The 20,241-nt window shown below is 38.3% G+C and overlaps 1 protein-coding gene and 1 long non-coding RNA gene across 3 annotated transcripts in view; one reads left to right on the top strand and one right to left on the bottom strand.

Moving 5' to 3' along the window:
• The window catches only part of LOC102526535 (mitochondrial inner membrane protease ATP23 homolog), a 272,864-nt gene that overhangs the window by 16,712 nt on the left and 235,911 nt on the right, over positions 1–20,241 (bottom strand). Inside the window, exon 1 of one of the 2 annotated variants that reach the window (XM_072972685.1) lies at positions 788–1,931. The exons of the other annotated variant lie outside the window; for it this stretch is intronic. Coding sequence (XP_072828786.1) covers positions 788–906 — 119 coding nt within the window. The 5' untranslated portion in view covers positions 907–1,931. Of the gene's footprint in view, positions 1–787; positions 1,932–20,241 lie in introns of those variants that run through there. 2 annotated transcript variants of the gene reach the window in all.
• LOC140700059 (uncharacterized) lies at positions 3,339–5,830 on the top strand. The gene is made up of 3 exons (XR_012078273.1): positions 3,339–3,487; positions 3,953–4,036; positions 5,617–5,830. It is a non-coding gene; the product is annotated as an uncharacterized lncRNA (long non-coding RNA).

The following is a 20,241-nucleotide window of genomic DNA, read 5'->3' as shown; positions in this document are numbered from 1 at the left end:
CCATGCCTCCCCTCCGCCGGGCCGACCTGGCGCCAAGGACGTACGGCCGGAAGGGGCTTCAAGCCGGCAGAGGGACTGTGAACAGGGCAAGAGGCGCTGGGCGGCGTGACGGCAACGGGGCGGGGCGAAGGCCAGTAGGCGGGGCGACGGCTATGGAGCGGGGTGGGGGAAAAGAGGCGCGGGGGGCGGGGCGAGACGCACAGGCGCGGGACGGGAGGGGCGGGGCGGGGCGAGGGGCGCGGGAAGGGGCGAGACGCGCAGGCGCGGGGGGGCGGGAAGCGCGGGGCGGGGCGGGAGGCGTGGAGCGAGGCGGGACGTGATAGGAGGCGTGGGGCGGGGCGGGAGGCGCGGGGCAGGGCGGGAAGGAACGCGTGGGCGGGACGGGACGCGTGGGCGGGACGGGACGCGCGGGCGGGGCGGGAGGCGTGGGGCGAGGCGCGGGGCGGGGCGAGACGAGAGCGGGGCGGGGCGGGAAGGAACGCGTGGGCTGGGCGGGACGCGTGGGCGGGCCGCGGCGGGCCGCGCGGCGTGGAACGGAGTGAGAGGTCCGGACCCGTAGAGGACTCTGGGTCAAGTGCAGGCTGGCAGAGGTGGGGTTGGCAAGTGCCTTCGCAGGCTACAGCGGGCCTGCTGTGGACTTTGTCCCTCATTGTGGTTGTGTGGTCCCCAAAAGTCTCGTTCCGCAGTCCCGCCTCGTCATAGATACTCCTTCCTTACCTCCTGGCCAATAATGCCTGTTAAATACCCTTCTCCCTCTGATGGTTTCCGCCATCTTCCCAGTCCCTACCTTGTCCACCAGCTGGTTAAATGCAGTCTCTGGTCCACCTCTCTACTGATGTCCCAAGCCGTATGGGAAAAAATGCTTTTCAGAAACGTTTGAAAGCAACAATTACAAAGACTGGTCATATCAAAAATCTGAGCCCCCAACTACTTTTTTTATGCCTCATCTAGGCCCATTTGCCCACCCTGCTCTTTTGCCACCCCCAAATAACTCTCTGATAATTGATGAAATAAAACTCATATTTTATGGCAAGATAATAAAAATTTAAACAAAATTTTTCTCTGCCAGTTTGGGCCTCTTCCCTCCCCCTTAGAGTGTATTGCTCATCTGCATTAATCAGACCTCCTTAGGCGAAAACATTCCTCCTTAATCTCGTAAAGGATCAGGGTAATTTACTACTTGCTTTAACCCTGCAGACCTGGTACTTACTGTGTAAACTGTCAATAAGTCATTTGACCGTATAACCCTTTGTCTCAAAAACATATATAACTGCGCTATGACCTCTAACCGGTGGAACAGTCCTCAGAGCTTTCTGAAAGACTGCCTCCCAGGTTATAATCCTCAAATTGGCTCAAATAATAATTTCCATTTCTTTCTTAGGCAGACTATTGATTAGCTTTTTTGTCAACGTAACAAAACACAACCTGTTTATTTATACCGCCAACTTTAACTCATACTTCCATCTTTAAGCCCCTTTCCTCAGTCCTTATGATCCAGGTCCTGATTTAATCTGCCTCATCCATAAGGCATTCCAAGATAACCTTAATCAAAATTAATCTCTCCTGACCTCCCCAATGTATAAAGTACTCTGTACCTATTATGGCTTCATCACTGCCTGACAGGTTTTAAATAATTTGTGGTCTCTTTCCCACTAAATTACTCAATTCAGCTCACACATAGCACCTACTATGATGGGCCAGATAGTGGTGGCAGAAACAGGATAATAAGAGAACTGCTGAGGTTGAGAGAAGCGTACGATTTATGTGAGAAATGTGTCTAAATCAGAAAGGCTCAAGAGACGCTGAGGATTAAAGACAGTACCTATATGTCATAGGTGCTCAGTAAATATTGAAATTGAGTGGAATACTAGGATTACTCATTCATTTGAAATATGATAAAATTATGAATATTTCCTATGTACATAGAAGACTAAAGCTATAAGTTAAAAAAAAGCTGCTTTTTATCGAGCTCATCTGAGATACACTATTTCTAATCCCTACCACAACTGTGCGTAGTAAGTATTATTACCACTATACTTTGCAGATAAAGATAGTGGGCTCAGCAAAATTGAATAATTTATTCAGGACCACACAACTAGCTCTCAATCTAGTTAGGGAACCAAAATATACACATATGGAAAACTAGACCATTACAAATTAGTATAATTAGTCTGGAATTCTCAGAGAAGCCTATTTAGAGAAGATGGGGCCTGAAATGGATCATAGACTGTAAACATTCTTAGTATTATTCAGCTACATGAATAAGCAAAGAAATGCAAATTAAAAGCTGTCATTTTCCTCCAACCAAATTAGCAAACATTTTTTCATTGTTCATTGCTTTCATTCAAGGCAACAGAGACAGAAAACTGTATGCCAAAATATGATCAGTAGTTGTCTAGATATTAGAATATTTTTATTATCTTCCTAATGTTCTACAATAAGTATGTATTATCTTTATAATCAAAAAGGTAAACGTTAAAAAATTGAGTAGGCTTTGGATGCCGTATGTTTAACTTCATTTACAGTATAAAAAATAGGAGTGGGATGGGAAGACATTAGGGGAGAGATAAGGAAGTGCAAATACAAGTGACTACGTTAAAAAGAGAAAAACAATCACCACAAAGAAATGAGAGCATGGTCAATGATTTTGCTAGAAAGATTTTCATCTCTCCATTGCAGTACTAATTAAGAACAAAAGAGACAGAAACTGTTTAAATGTCCAACAAAAAGTACAGTGGAAAACATGCAATCATGTTGGTTTTTTCTTAATGAAACATGTTCATAAAAGTTTTTTAGGTTACAAAACAGCATATGCAACGTGATTACAGTTTGAAATTTATTATATGCCTAGAGAGGGTCTCGAAGACTGCTTCAAAGTGTTTTCAGTGATTGTTTCTTGGTGGATGAAATTTGGGGTTTCTGTTGTGTAGGTGTGCTCGCCTTCATTTTCTAAAGCAAAAATAGTTGCTTTTTTATTGGAAGTTGTTTGAAGTCGCTTAAATATATCACATCAACAAATGAAGTTGCATATAATTTTAAAGTGCTTTCTTTGTTTTGTCGCAACTAACCTCTAATCCACTTCTAGAGGGCCACCAAAAATTTGGTGAGATTACAGCCTTTCCTTAACGAGCCAATCATTCTGAATGTTGGAAAAGAAGAAAACAGTCTCCACCGCTCTCCGCAGGAATATGCCACACTCGGTCCAGTAATCCCACACCGCTGGGAATCGCAGCCCGAACCACAGGCATCTACTTCCGGGAGGAGTCAGCCCTCCGAGCCCGGAAGTGAATGTGAGAAGGCGCTAAGCATTCTGGGAAGACTTACGGGCGTGGGGTTGGTTGGGTCGCCGCCTGTTAACAGGGCAACCGGAGGCAGTTGACGGTTATCATCAGCTTGGCGCCGTTAGCCTGAGCTGAGACGCTCAGAAGTCATTTGGGATGAGCGAAAGGGGAAGGAGGGCCTTCTTAAGAGAAAACTGTCCTAGCAGGTATCCAGTCGTGGCGGCGGGAGCGCCTGCCCTGGGGAATCTGGGTTACGCCCTCCAGTTCTTTGAGCCTTTCGGTGAAATGAAATGGCCCAGGGGCTCGTGACTGTCATTTCTTAACTTTCCTTTCTCCTCTTAGAAAATGTAAGTTGAGAATTTCTAATTAACATTGTAATGTGTTCTAATATCAACGTAAATTCTTGTTAAAATTGAAGATATTTTTTAAAAAAGAAACAAGAAAATAAAACTCACCAGTCATCCAACTACCCAGAAGTAACTTAAAATTTTCTTGTATTACAAGTTTTTTTCTCTGCATAAAAATTTCTTACATAGTTGAGTTTACTTGGAGGGAAAACTATTTTATGTCCTGCTTTCTCACATAAGTATACATATATAAGATATAATTCTGTTACTAAAATCTTGGCAACAAAGAAAACATTGAAGATCTTAATGTAAATCTGTTTATAGTGAGTTGAAGAAACAGAGAGGAAGTGGAAGCAGCATGTGAAGACAATTCTTTCAAGAAGTTTGGCTGTAAAGGGAAAGAGAAAGGTCAGTAGCCAGAGAAGAATGAACTGAAAGAAAAAAGAGCTTCTCTATAAGGAGAGGAGACTTAGTGATGTGTATTAGTACAAGAGAAAAAAAAAAAAACTGGTGGTCAGGAGTTAAAGATACTGCCAAGAAAGAGGATAACTGATTGAATGATTCCCTAAAGAAATAGGAGATGACATCCATAGATCAGGTACATAAATTAGCTTAAATAGGAGGCAGAACTGGGAAGGAGGATGTCAAGGTAGGTATGCATGTTCATAGTTTTAAAACTACTGAAAACCACATTAGTGAAAAATGTAAATGGCATATTAAATGCCTATTAAATTGGTAAAGATTAAAAAGAAAATAGTATATGTGCTGGGCAAGTGTTCAGTGAAACAGACATTGCAGGTGGGAAAAGAAATTGCTACATCTCTCCCTTCCCCAGGCATTTTAGAAACTTCTATCAAAATCCTTAAAGTATATACTCTGAATAAGCCAGGTATACTTCTATGCTGTTCTAAAAAAGGAAATAATCAAAACTGCATATATATGTTAAGCTGAGTGGAGTACATTTCAGTTTGGCCACCAAAAAAGATAGGTTAAATATATGACACCTGTACTTCTTAGACATGGATTATATGGTTCACTCATATTAGTGTAAGAGCATCCACAGGATTTCTAGGAAGGGAATGTAGAGCTGCAGTCTGATTGACTACCCTGATACACAATCAGTGGGATCCTTTGAACCATTTAAAATGACGATGTAGAAGACTATTTAATAATAAGGAAAGATTATGAGAGAAAGTGGGTTATGAAAGCAGCAGTCTGTGATTCTAACCACATGGTGTTCTGTTTGTTAGCTATTCTACTTTTTGCTTATCTTTATTCTACATGTTAAATATGTTTTGTAAGGACAAATAAAATGTTGCTCTTTTAAAGATGGGAGTCAGTTTATAAGTGGGGTAGGATGACCTTGGAGGAGATGATAGCTCTGTGAAGTAGGAGATCAAAAGAAATAGATGCTTCAATGAGATTTGAGAATTATTCTTTAAATGTATTTTATAGATGCATATTATATACTGATACCCCACCTCTCACAAAAGACTGAGTATGCTCAGAAAGACATATACACTATAATGAGAGAAAGTGATTAGAAGCGGAAACAGGCAAAAGGTAACTGGAAAACAAAGTAAAGGCAGGAGTATGTTAATACTAAAAAAATATTCATACCAAAGGTGTTGTGTAATTGCTAGAGGGGTGCTACCACAAATTAGGCTTAGGGTTACTAGCAACTAAGGCAAAGGAAAACATAGTTAAAAGTTTCACATGGTCTATAAGATTTTTTTAAGTTGCTTAAGTATAGTTTTGGTATAGGAGCCTGAGAAAAATTTCTCCCAAGGTCCTTATAAGGGAATAATATGAGATTCAGCTCTTACTATTGTGTTTATTCTATTTGTAACATTTCAGAAAGGGCTGATTCCCAACTCCCCACCTGCCCCGACTCCTGTGCTTGCTCCAGATCTGGCCAGTAACAACCATCATCAGTACTTTCACCTACACAGTAAGAAAAAGAGACTCTCCTTCCTCTGCTGTTGCAGGTGCTGAAGACCATATAAGCATGGAGAGGACAGGCCACCTTTGCTACCACATGGAGTCTTGCCTAAAACTGAAACTGAAAAAGCCAACCTGGGAGACAGAAACCAAGTCCTGGTGACATTATTTGAGCCCAGAGATCCAGACATGCCTAAAGAGAAGCTTTACCACTGAACTTTTTAGTTAAATGAGTCAATAAACTTTTATGCTTAAATTTGAGTTTTGTCTGGATTTTCATAATTTACTACTCAAAACATCCTAATACAGGTATACATCATTAAATCAACATTATTTCTGTTTCTATGCCCTTATTTCAAATGTGTTACTCTATAAGGTATTCTACAGTTTTCACTGAATCAATCCAAATTTAGTACAAACCCAAAAGCATTTTCAGAGCTTTTTTTCAAATTGATGTTTACTTGTTTTAGAACTAAGCAAAATTACTCCCAAATTCACTAACAGAAAAAAATTACAATATCAAGAAAATAGAAGGAGAATTCATAAAAGGAATTGAATAATCAGACATTAAAACATAAAGCAAGAATAATAAGCTTAGGATGGTAATGGGGTAGGAATAAACAGTCATGGAACAAAATTCAAAGCCTGAGTAAATATAGGCATATTACCATACTTAATATATGGCAAATCAAGGAAAGACTTGTTCAATAAAGGATTTAAGGACAATGAGTTAGATTTGGAAGAGAAAAATCATTAGATCTTTACCTTATTCACCATCCCAGGAAAAATTCCAAGTGGATTTATGATTTAAATGTAAAAAATGAAGCCAGGTTTTCAGTATAAATTTGTTGGCATGTAATTGAAAAATCTTGAGCAATATCTGCTAAAGTTTTAAGTGTTAATACCTTTTTTAAAATTGAAGTACAGTCAGTTTACAATGTGTCAATTTCTGGTGTACAGCATAGTGTTTCAGTAATACATATACATACATAAATTCCTTTTCATATTCTTTTTCATTACAGGTTACTACAAGATACTGAATGTAGTTCCCTGTGCTCTACAGTATAAACTTGTTTATTTTTTTTAACATTTTTTATTGATTTATAATCATTTTACAATGTTGTGTCAAATTCCAGTGTTCAGCACAATTTTTCAGTCATTCATGGACATAGACACACTCATTGTCACATTTTTTTCTCTGTGATTTATCATAACATTTTGTGTATATTTCCCTGTGCTATACAGTGTAATCTTGTTTATCTATTCTACAATTTTGAAATCCCAGTCTATCCCTTCCCACCTTCTACCCCCCTGGTAACCACAAGTCTGTATTCTCTGTCCATGAGTCTATTTCTGTCCTGTATTTATGCTTTGTTTTTGTTTGTTTTTGTTTTTGTTTTTGTTTTTTAGATTCCACATATGAGCGATCTCATATGGTATTTTTCTTTCTCTTTCTGGCTTACTTCACTTAGAATGACATTCTCTAGGAGCATCCATGTTGCTGCAAATGGCATTATGTTGTCGGTTATAAACTTGTTTATTAATACCATTTGACACAGCTTTTTAATTCTAGAAATTTATCCTATAGAAATAAAATATATGTATAAAAATAAATATGGATAATGTAGCATTAGAATATAAAAAATGGTATTCACATGTAGAATAAATCAGAGATGGAATATCTGTATCATGCATTTTCAAAGGGTGATATCACAGCCAAGGAGATGAAAATTGGTTCTTGAGGAGATAAAAAAATTTATGTATAAAGCACAAATATGCATAAGGTACATATATACATAGTATATATGTGGCATTGAAATTTTATGGGGGGACGATTAAGAAAAAAATGTCTTAGGAGGATAGTAATGGAAAAAAGACTGCAAAAGATTGATCTATACAATTTGTTACCATGCAGCTGTTGAAAAGAATGAGGTAAATGTGTGTATATTGACGATACAGGACACCCAAGATGCATGAAGTTTTAAATATACATAAAGCATAATATATTTTGATATGCTTATATTTTATATATATTTTACATATTATATATAAAGTAATGATGGTGTTTATCTTTGGGGTAGAAATTATAAGAAATATTCAATTCTATCTTAAGTATTATGTTTATATTTTCACAACAGCATATTAATAAAAAGATAAGGTGTAAAAATAAATGACCATTAGAGTGAGTAGTTTTATAATCTTGTGATGATAAAGGACTTTTTAAACATGACTCCAAAGCCCAAAACTATTAAAGCTTAAACTACATAAAATAAAAAACTATTACAGGAAAAAAACCACTGACCCCACACACACACATACAACCATAATCAAAGTTGAAGCACAACCCAAGAGAAAATATTTGCAACATATATGACAAAAGTATGCCATTAATATAAAAAGAGCTCTTACATGTCAATAAAAAGGTTCAACACCGTGACAGATAAACCTGATAAAGAACATGAACAAGTAACTCTTCCTGTCCTTCCCTCCCTCTCCCTCTCTCTCTCCAAATGACTAATAAGCATAGGAAAATATTTTTATTCTTACTAGTGAAACACAATCCCAACAACGAGATAATATGTTTTCACCGGATTAGCAAAACTACAAAGGTTGGCGTTAGCAGAGAAGTGAGAGGGTACTGTCAGAATATAAACAGGCTCAGCCTTTCTGAAGAGCAGTTTGGCAACGTGTGTCAAAATGTTACATGTGTCTAATCTGAACCAGCAGTGATGCTTCTAGGAATGTATTCAAAGGTGATAATCAGACAAATCAGAAAATGATTTGTTACAATATTAGTTAAAAAGGAAACAAAGGCTTTACAAGCAAGAGACCAAATACACTTTTGAATGAAAAGAGCTTGTTACAAAACATGTTCACTGAGATCCTGTTCATAAAAATAGGTAAGTAAGTATACATAGAAGTAATATTTAACAAAATGTTAGTAATGGAAATCTCTGGTGGGACTGCAGGTGAATTTCAAGATTACGCAACAAAGAGACCAGCATGAACTCCTGTGTACCGGCGTCACTCGGCTTCATCTCATACCCAATCCTGTTTCATCTATTTTCCAACCCACTCCCTCTCCCACCCCAGTTTTTGAAGTGAATAAAAGACATCTTATCTGTAAATATTTTTAAATGTACTTCTAAAAGATAAGGATGCTTTTAAGATAATCTCAATACCCTTATCATACGAAAAAACAAACCCTAACAATTTATTAATAAAATCAACTACATCCAATCAGTGTTCCAGCTTTTTATTGTCTTATACATTGTTTCATAGTTAGACTGAGGTCCATACACTCCAACTGACTCATGTATTTCCTCATCTATAGATCCTCCCTTCTTCCTCTTTTTTTTTCCTTGTAATTTATTTGAGGAAGTAACTGGGTTGTTTGAGCTTAATTTAGAGTTTGGAGAGCAGGCCTGACCCTAGCATTTACAGACCTGGGACAATAGTACAGATGTAACCCCAAATACCATATATCTAAATATTTAAATGCTATAACTCCAGCTAACAGTTAAATATGTTCTATGATCCTTCTTTGACAAAAAACCCTCTTAATGACCTGAAAGGCCAAGTTAGAATTTAGAATTTTCAGACTTCTTAGAGTTCCTCACTAGACTGTGGTTGTACAGAGGAGCTGGCACACAGTTCATAAGCTTGTCCCATTCTCTTCCCACCCCTGGCTCCATCCCCTGCTCAAGGACACCCAGCCCACATCTCCAAGCTGAATCTACACCTTCTGCAAATAGCCACCACTGGCTAAACAGTCCAACCTCGGGAGGATGAACTAAAGAACAGGCCCAAGCAGGCCCTGAAAACAGGCATGGGTTGCACACACTGGAAGTCCAGGTTCTAGGGAGCCAGGCCATAGGTGGAAGGGGAGGTGGCATATCCCCTTGGTTCCATGGACTTCGCACCCCATCTGGAAAGACACAGCTAGAGAGGGCCCCTTGCCTGAGTCAAAGGATAGCACTGCAGTAAAGCTCCCCATAGTCTGGATTCTGTGGGTCACATCCCCAGGATGTTATTAAATAAGTTGATTTGTTCCCTCTATTTCCTATAAAGTGATACTTAGATCTAGGAGCTTGATCAGACTCAATGTTTTTGTCAAGAATATTTTATAGATGAGTCTTGCATACACTCATTAGGAGGCACATAAAATCTGATTGCCTTTCCTTTCAAGTCAGTTATAATTAAGATAAAATGCAATTAGTTTTAGCAACTGTGTACACTGTCCAATTCGTTTAAGCAACTGTGTACACTCATGTAGTTTACTCCCAAAACAAGATATAGAATATTTCCACCACCCCAGAAAGTTATCCTGTGAATCTTTGCAGTCAATTCCCCTCCACCCACAGAGCCAACCACTTCTCACTTCCATCCCCACAGACAGTTTTGCCTGTTCTCGAACTCCACGTAAATGGAATTGTACTGATGTACTCTTTTCTGTCTTTCTTTAACATTTTAAAAAATTGTATCCATGCTGTGGATGTATCAGCACACTGGTTCATCCTTTTTACTGCTGAGTAGTATTCCAATACATTAATGTGTCATAAGTTATTCTCCTGTTTGTAGATATTAGGGTTGTTTCCAGCTTGGAGCTATTATGAATAAGGCTGCCATTAAGGAATTCTTATACATATTGTCTCGTGGGCATTTCATTTCTTCTGGGCAAATACTTAGGAGTGAAAATGATTGTTTACCTTTAAAAGAGACTGCCAAACAGCTCTTAAAAGTGGTTGTGCTATTTTACATTTCCAGCAGCAGTGAATGAGAGTTCCAGTTGCTTCACATCCTCCCCAACATCTGGTGTTAGCAATCTTTTTGGTTCATGGGTGTCTCTCTTTTTGTGTTGTTAGCAACTCTCGATAATCATTACCTTGGCTCATTAATGTATTGGGGTCTACAAAATGGTGTTACTCTAATTCTATCATTTATTTGTTCGCTGAAATGCTTCTATAAAGAGGAGCTTTCAAAGACAAAGAAATTTCCCTTCAAATCTAATCGGTTTCCCTGAAATGCAGTTCATACAGGAAAGGCGGGATTAGCACAATGCTTTGTTTACCAGTTTTCAGAATTGTGAGTTAGGTTCTCTCACATCCAACAAAGATCAAGTGAGAGGGCTTTTTTTTTAGTATCATTTTAGTATCATTATTTATTTATTTATTTAAACTCATGCATTTAAATAGTTGATGTGTTTAATCCTTCTCAATTATCATCCTTATTGACACTCAAATTGTCCTGTCTTCAGCTGGTGGGATCTCTTCTGATTAGCTCCTGAGTTGACACAACTCTCTAAGTCTCTGATGTCTTCCGTGCCTTCTAAATGACAGGAAGTTCCAGGCTTATCTTCAGCATTTCCTGCCCCAGACACGAAACCAGCCATTTCTCCAAGGAACCCTGGTTCTTTTTAGTAGGAAATGGTAATTTAGAGACCACAGTCTTCTAAAGATGTTTATTGCTACCCGGTGGTTCATTATTTCTAGACCTTTCCAGTGGGTGGAGCTAGGAAATGTGTCTAGTTATTTAAATAAATAACACAACATGAGTTTATATTAATATGTTCAATTCAAAATCAGGACTACCCACACCAGCCTCACGTCTGTATCTCCTTTTACTCCTGCCTAAAATTCACCATAATTACTCATTTGCTTTAACCCACCAAGTACAAACAGCAGTCTCGGAACAACAGCCTTGGCACTACCACCACAATGTGATTACTGAAAACTGCTGCTGCTGTTTGTCAGCGCGGGGAGGGCCTTTTTGCAGCTCCTTTTGTCATTAGGGTATATTCCAGTAGGGGTGTATAGTCAATTATTGTGCTTTAAAGTCACTTGGAAAGATTCCTCATGTGTGATTATGTCACCAACTCAATACATAGTTAAGTTAATTTGTTTATTCATGATTTTAATTTTTAGGGATGATATTTTTAAATTTAACTTTGTTTTATAACCACATAAAATATTTACATGGTTCTAAAGTCAAGTCTATAAGACAAGTGATATTAGAAAAGTCTAGCTTCTATCCCTGTCCTCTGTGCATATCCCTCCCTTGCTAGATAAATAAGCATTCATTGTATTGTTTATCCTTCTACTTTTTAGATATATTAGCAATTATGTTCTTTCTTATAAAATTAATGATATGCTACTATGCAGTCAACTCATCCACTTAAAATGTACAATTTAATGGGTTTTAGTATATTCACAAAGTTATGCAAACATCACCACAATTTTAGAACACTTTAATTATCCCAAAATGATACCCTGCCTGATGTAGAGCATCTTTTTATGTGCTTATTGGCCATTTGTATATCTGCTTCGGAGAAATGTCTGTTCAAATCCTTCACCCAATTATCTGTTGGGTTATTTGTCTTTCTATTGCTGTTTACAAGAGCTCTTTATCAGGTCCCTAATCAATATGTGATTTGCAAATATTCTCTCCCATTCTGTTGTCTTTTTATTTTCTTGATGATGTCTTTTGAAGCACACAAGTTTTTTTTTTTAATTGTTGTTATTTTGATGAAGCCTAATTATCTACTTGTCCTTTTGTTGCTTTGCCTTTGGCATCGTGTCTAGAAAGCTTTGCCTAATCCAAGGTCACAAGATTTATTCTGCTGTTTTATTCTAAGAGTTCTATAGTTTTAGTTATTACAATTAGATCTATGATTCATATTTATCAATTAATTTTTATGTATGGTATGAGGTAGGGGTCCAGCTTCATTCTTTTGCATGTGAATATTCAATTTTCCTAGTACCACTTATTGAAAAGACTCTTCCATTCTTTCCCCAATTTAATTGTGTTGGCACCATTGTTGAAAGTCAGTGACCATAGATATAATAATGGTTTATTTCTAGTCTGTCAATTTTATTCCACTAATCTACATATCTACCCTCATGCCAGTGCCACACTGTCTTGATTCCTGTAACTCTGTGGTAAGTTTGAACTCAGGAACTGTGAGTCCTCCAACTGTGTTCTTCTTTTTCAAGATTGTTTAGTTATTCTTGATTCATTGCATTTCCACATAAATTGTCAATTTCTGAAACAATCCCAACTGGGATTTTGATATGCATTGCGTTAAATCTGTAGGTCAATTTGGGGAGTACTGCCATCCATCTTAGCAGTATTAACTCTTCCATTCCACCAATATTGGATGTTGCTCCATTTAGCTGTGTCTTCTTTAATTTGTTTTAAATATTTTATAGTTTTCAGAGTACAAGTTTTACACTTTTTCTCAAATTTATTCCTAAACATATTTTATTATTTTTGGTGCTATTGTGAAGGGAATTGTTTTCTTAATGTCAAATTCCTCCTTGCTTTTTTCTTTCTCTTTGCTTTTTAAACTTACCAGTAGACCTGAAAAATCACTCTATTGTAGTAAATAAACATACTCCTCATTCATCTTTACAACTGCACATTATTTTCTTAGTTTATGGCTTAAATTTTTCACAAGGGTTATGTATTTGTATAATTTAACAAAAAGTTGTTATTTATTCTGGAATATGTTTTTTAAAATGCTCCCATCAGATAATCACCTTCATCACTAGTTAATAGATGTAGCAAACATTAATATATGAGTGATACCAATAATTGCCGACCAGCTCACATCTTCCTCTAAGGGAGCTTTTTTCTTGCACAGATTTTCTTTCTCTAAAGGACCATTTACTGCATCATATGGCTGCCTACCATCACCATCACTGACTGGGCCAAGGGATGTGGCACTACATCCAGTATCAGTCCCCCTTTTCCCTTCTTCCACTGTAATGGAAAATTTTTATTCGTTTTAGGTATTTGTTTTATTCGTTTAGGCATCTGTGTCCAAATGCATTATGGCATGGTCCTCCTCAGCCTAAGAGAATTAATCTTAATTAGTCTAAGTCAGTCATGAGAACTGTCATTTCCCTTGCCAACTCTGCCAATGAGATGCCAAGGGGAAGTCTGCTGGAGGCCTTCTGGGAAAGTTGCTCTTAAAAAGGAATACATGATGCGGGGAGGGTCTAGCTCAGTGGTAGGGGACATGCTTAGCATGCACGAGGTCCTGGGTTCATTCCCCAGTACCTCCATTTAAATAAATAAATAAACCTCATGACCTCCCCCCAAAAAACAAACAAAGAATACATGATAGGCACCTTTCATTTCCCGTCTCCTGGTGTTGTCAGCCCCTGAAGCTGTGCCAAAAAAAAGACTTAGAATCATGAAAAAAGCCAACTTCAGGGGAAAAGCCAACATGCCAAGGAGGACAAAACAGAAAGGTAGAAGGAACCTGGGTCCTTAATGGGGTCACTGAGGCCAGGCACTATCTCCATGTTATCCTTACATAAGATAATACATGTTTAAACAGCTTGTCATTGGATTTGCTAGTACTTTCAGCCAAGAGCATCACAACTGATAAACGCATATTTCTGACCCAAGAGCAGCCAATCCCTGGGTTACTGGGACCAGCTGGACACAGAAAAGTACAAGGTGTCACTTAATCACATTAATGACAAGAATGGAGTTAAGGGTCCCACATTTCTGCTTAAATCTTGACCCACTCTTCAGCTCCCGTCTCTCTGAGGCCTAATCCCAGTCTGTGCCCTATTCGTAGCATGCCAGAAATTCTCCCCCTTGGTGTATTACCACCTTTAGCTCGAGTGTCTACTTCTTGTAACCAGGTGAGTCTGACTAAAGCCATTTGGGAAAATTAGTGCCTTAGGAAATACCCCACTTCCTTAAAGGAAGATATAGACCTTGTCACCTTCAGCCTAAACAGCATAATAGATGCATTACATCGCATTTTACCTGTCTAGCTACCCCCATGACAAACTAAAGAAGGAGTCAAAAAATACACATGTATGGTTCTCAGGTCAAAACGATACGCAATGCTTACCCAGAGAAGTGTCATTTCCTCTTGTATCCCTTCCATCTGATCCCATCCTCCTCCTATAGATAAATTTCATTTGTTTCTGGTTTATTCTTCCAATGTATCTTTTTGTAAAAAAAATGAGCAGATAGATGTATATTATTTCCCTTTATTTCTTACCCCAAATGTAGCATACTATTTATTCTTTTTCACTCTTGGGTTTTTCCACTGAACAGTAAATCCTGAAAATCACTCCATCAAAGCTGCCTGGCACTGTGCTGTGGGTAGAGCACTCTAAATGTGTATTCAGTCTGCCTCCTGTGTACACACCTTTAGGTTATCGCCAACATTTTGCAATTACAAATACACTGCAACATACAATCTTACGCATGTGTGCTTCTGTATTGTTGGAGATGTTTCTTCAGGATAAATCCCTGCAGAACTGGGCCAGAGAGTAAATTCGTATGTAGTTGTCTTAGATACTGCCAAATTCCCTTCTAAAAGACAAGTACTGTGTGATTTCACTTATATGTGGAATCTAAAGAACAAAACAAATGAACAAACATAATAAACAGAAACAGAGTTACAAAGAGAACAAACAGATGGTTACCGGAGGAGAAGAGGGTGGAGGGAAGAAAGAAATAGGCGAGGGAGCACACAGCTGCAAAATAAATGAGTCACAAGTATGAAATGTACAGTGTGGGGAATATCGTTAATAAATAGAAATTATCTTTGTATGTTGTAACCAGACTTACTGTGGTGATCATTTTGAAATATATAGAAAAAATCACTATGTTGTCTAACAGGAAGTAACATGGTGTTGTAGGTCAATTACAGTTCAAAAGCAAACAAACATACAAACTTACAGAAAAAGAGATCAGATTCGTGGTTATCGGAGGCAGGAGAAGGGGGAGGGGGGATTGGATGAAGGACGTCAAAATGTACTACAAACTTCCAGTTCTAAGCCAAAGAATAACTATAATTAACACTGCTGAATGTTAATATGAAAGTTGTTAAGCGAGTACATCCTACAAGTTCTCACAACAACATTTTTTTTCCTTTTTTCTATTTCTTTAATTTTGTACCTGTATAAGATGATGGGTGTTCACAAAAATCATTGTGATCATCGTCTCATGATGTATATGAGTCAACTCATTAAATTTATATAGTACTGTATGTCAATTATATCTCAATGAAACTGGAAGAAAAAAATAAAAGGTAAAAATAGTAACTGATGATTTTTATAAATATTAAAACTTTATAAATACAACAACCACAACCATCATTCATCTCTATCTTTATATCCTAAAACTGATACTTTTCCCAAAAGAATTTTAGGTGGAAGTCTGTAGAACTTTAAGCACCCCTTGCATTCATGGTTTTCATCATACAGCTTTAAACCGTGTTTGGTTTTCTATTTGGATTTTTCCCTTTTTATTATTTTTTTTTCTTTTGGCAGTTATGCTTTGCAACAATGTGGTTGAGAACCTGGAAAAAGGCCTGGTGCAGGCCCAAAACTTGCAGTCAGTCTGGCTGTCACTGCAGCAGGCGACAGCAGAAATATGCCCTGAGAATAACCACTCACATTTACGCCCGCACGTTCACTCCCGTCATTACCATTGTCTCAAAGACGGGGTGTTGTTTATTTTCCCTGCATAGTGTGTCTTAGTTTCATTCACATATTTTCATCCTGTAAGAAAATAATTTTCCACTTTTGGAAACTTTGGCACAAAGAAACAGGGAAACACTAAGCCTATGGGTGTGAAACTAAATGTCACAAAGAGATACATGCAAGGAGAAGACAGCAGCCAGCAGGCAGCAGCCGTTTCTTGAGTCTGACTGAACGCCCGCTCCAAATCCCAAGCCCAAGCATGCTGAGCGAACAGAGTAAGCAGAAGGTACATGCCTTTAACCCTCACTGGGTTCTTAACATCTGCAGAATCCCAGGCAGGAAAAACCACATCTGTTAATGCACAAAGACTGTGGAACCAACCATAAGGCACAGCTCCTCTCTGAAGGAGTCAAGCAAGTCACGAATGTGTCCCTCTTCCAGCTCATCAAAGCCCACCTGCCCGGCTGGTGTCAAGGAAGGACCTCCAAGCCACCGACATACGAATGGTGGAAAAAAGCACCCTGCTAACTCCAACCCTTCACAGCCACCGCTCCTCACGTGTACCACATCTCTTCTGTCTGTCCTTTCCTCTTTCTCTCTTACCCTTCACCCCTCTTTCCCTTGGCCGCCTTACCATCCATCCACTAGTACTTCACCAAGCCTACTGTGGTCCCCTCCTTCCCCGGCGTGACAGAGGCTGCGTGGCACCCTGCAAACAGCACAGGCTCTGAACTAAAAAAAAAAAAATGGGGGTAGGTTTGACTCTTGGCTCTGCACTTACGATCTTTATGACCTTGGACACATTATAGGAGTCCCTCTAGGTCTCAGCTTCATCATCTATAAATGGGGATAATAAAATCTACTTTGTAGAGTTGTTGTAGGATTAATAATGATGGTTTTGGTGCCTGACACATTAGTTGCTTCATAAATAATAGCCGATAGTGGTAGTGGTCATGGCAGGAAGGAAGAACTTCAGCTTCCTGCATGAAAGCACCATGGAAGGAAGGCCGGCGAGGTGCCCTTAGACTTCATATGCTTTCCATCTTTTATCTGTGCTTCCTCACTTTGAACAGGAAATAATTTTAAAGATCTTTTCCAATATTAAAATTATATTTTAATGGCAAACATTGAAACAGATGTATATTAAAGGCCTATTATGTATAGAGGTCACATAAGATTTCCTTAGGTGAACTAGGTTAAATTAAAATCTGCTGAAAAACTAATCTTTAGGCTTTCATTTTCTTCCTTCCCTCACATATCCTTGCAATGTATTGCTGGGTATATGATCAAAAGGAGCAGCAATGACAGTCATTCCTCTACATAACAAATACTCCAGGCTCTGAGGCTCTTTTCATCTATGGAAACATACAAGGTTCTTTATTTTTATTTTTTTATCGAAGTACAGTTGATTTACAATGTTTCAGGTATACAGCAAAGTGATTCAGTTACACATATATATGTAATCTATTCTTTTTAATATTCTTTTTCATTATAGGTTATTACAAGATACTGAATGTCATTCCCTGTGCTTTACAAGGGGATCTTGTTGTTTATCTGTTTTATCCATCAGTTAGTATCTACTCGTCCCAAACTCCTAATTTATCCCTCCCCCACCCCCTTCCCCTTTGGTAACCATAAGTTTGTTTCCTATGTCTGTGAGCCCATTTCTGTTTTGTAAGTTCATTTGTATCATTTTTTTTAGATTCCACATATAAGTGATATGATATTTGTCTTTCTATTTCTGACTTACTTCACCTAGTATGATAATTTCTAGGTCCATCCGTGTTGCTGCAAATAGTATTATTTCATTCTTATTTTGTGGCTGAGTAATATTATATATATTACTCACATCTTCTTTATGCAATCATTTGTCATTGGATATTTGAGTTGCTTCCATGTCTTGGCTATGTAAATAGTGCTACTGTGAACACTGGAGTGCATGTATCTTTTCAAGTTAGAGTTTTCTCTGGATACGTGCCCAGGAGTGGGATTGCTGGATCATATGGTAACTCTATTTTTAGTTTTTTAAAGAATCTCCATACTGTCTCCATAGTGGCTGTACAAAATTACATTCCCACCCACAGTGTAGGAGGGCTCCCCTCCCTTTTCTCCACACCCTCTCCAGCATTTACTATTTGTGGACTTTTTGATGATGGCCATTCCGATCGGTGCGAGGTGATACCTCATTGTACTTCTGATTTGCATTTCTCTAATAATTAGCAATGTTGATCATCTTTCCATGTGCCTGTTGGCCAACTGTATGTCTTCTTTGGAGCAATGTCTACTTAGGTCTTCTGCCCATTTTTCGATTGAGTTGTTTGTTTTTTTGAAACTATATGAGCTGTTTGTATATTTTGGAAATTAATCCCTTGTTGGTTGCATCATTTGCAAATATTTTCTCCTGGTTTGTAGATTGTCTTTTCATTTTGTTGATGGTTTTCTTAGCTGTGCAAAAGTTTTTAAGTTTAATTAGGTCCCATTTGTTCATTTTTGCTTTTGTTTCCATTACCCTAAGAGACAAATCCAAAAAAATATTGCTGTGAGTTATTGTCAAAGAGTGTCCTGCCTGTGTTTTCCTCTAGTTTTACAGCATTTGGTCTTACATTTAGGTCTTTGATCCATTCTGAGTTTCTCTTTGTACATGGTATTAGAGAATATTCTAATTTCATTCTTTTACAGGTAGCTGTCCAGTTTTCCCGGCACCACTTATTGAAGAGACTGTCTTTTCTTAGTTGTACATTCTTACCTTCTTTGTCATAGATTAATTGACTGTAAGTGCGTGGGTTCATTTCTGGGCTTTCTACCCTGTTTCATGGATATATGTGTCTGTTTTTGTGCCAGTACCATGATGTTTTGATTACTGCAGTTTTGTAGTATAGTCTGAAGTCAGAGATTGTGATTCCTCCAACTCTGTTCTTTCTCAAGATTATTTTGCCTATTCGGGGTCTTTTGTGTTTCCATACAAAATTTAAAATTTTTTTGTTCCAGTTCTGTGAAAACTGTCACTTGTAATTTGATAGGTAGAGCATTGGATCCATAGATTGCCTTGGTTAGTATGGTCATTTTAACAATACTGATTCTTCCAGTTCAAGAACATGATATATCTTTCCATCTGTCTGTTATCTTCAATTTCTGTCATCAGCATCTTATAGGTTTCAGAGTACAGGTCTTTTTCCTCCTGAGGTAGGTTTATTCTGAGGTATTTTATTTTTGATGTGATGATAAATGTTTCCTTAATTTCTCTTTTTAATATTTTGTTGGTGGTACATAGAAATGGAACAGATTTTCATATATTAATTTTGTATCCAGCGACTTTACTGAATTCACTGGAGCTCAAGTAGTTTTCTGGTAGTGCCTTTAGGATTTTCTATGTATAGTATCACATCATCTGCAAACAGTGACAGTTTTACTTCTTCCTTTCTGATTTGGATTCCTTTTATCTCCCTGTTTTCTCTGATTGTTGTGGCGAGGACTTCCAAAACTATGTTGAATAATAGTGGTGAGAGTGGGCAGCCTTGTCTTGTTCCTTATCTTAGAGGGAGTGCTTTCAGCTTTTGACCTCTGCATATGAGATGTTAGCTGTGGGTTTGTCATATATGGCCTTTATTATGTCGAGGTATGTATGAGTTATTAAATAATGTTGATGCTTCAAAAATTTGACTTTAATGCTTCTTTATTCTGTAACCTTTGGATGGTCCTCAGATCACTAGATGTCAGTGGCTATCTGATGAAGACTGACTGTCACACTCAACAGTGTGGTCTCATTTCCAAGAAGCTCGTCAGTGAAAGATCAGGGCAAGATGGTTTCCTTTTAGCTTCAGTATCTAGAAAATTCATTTCACTGAAACTGAATTAGTTCAGTGCAACCCAGCTAGGCGCCCTCCTGGGTGCTGTGACAGCCTGCGGTGGGAGTAACAAGGCCATCACTAGGAAGCCTCCTTCTGCCCTGCTTGTCTGCACCAAACACCACCATCTGCAAAGATTTCTAACCTGTTCTATTCGATGTGCTTTGGTGGGTTCATGAGCCTCTTGAAATTGTATTCATTTCTGTGTGCATATGAATTCTTCTAGAAAGAAGATTCATAGCTATCATCACATTCCCAAGGGTGTCTGTGACCCTCAAAAAAATGGAGGCCCATTGACATAAGAAATTAAGTAGTACCCTGCCTTCTGCACTAGTTCACTAGTTCTCTACTGCTTCAGTGACGAATCACC

This window comes from Vicugna pacos, chromosome 12, assembly GCF_048564905.1.
Source record: "Vicugna pacos chromosome 12, VicPac4, whole genome shotgun sequence".
Classification (NCBI taxonomy): Eukaryota; Metazoa; Chordata; class Mammalia; order Artiodactyla; family Camelidae; genus Vicugna; species Vicugna pacos.
Note: the sequence above shows the minus strand (reverse complement) of the source record. Positions and strands in the feature narration are given on the sequence as shown.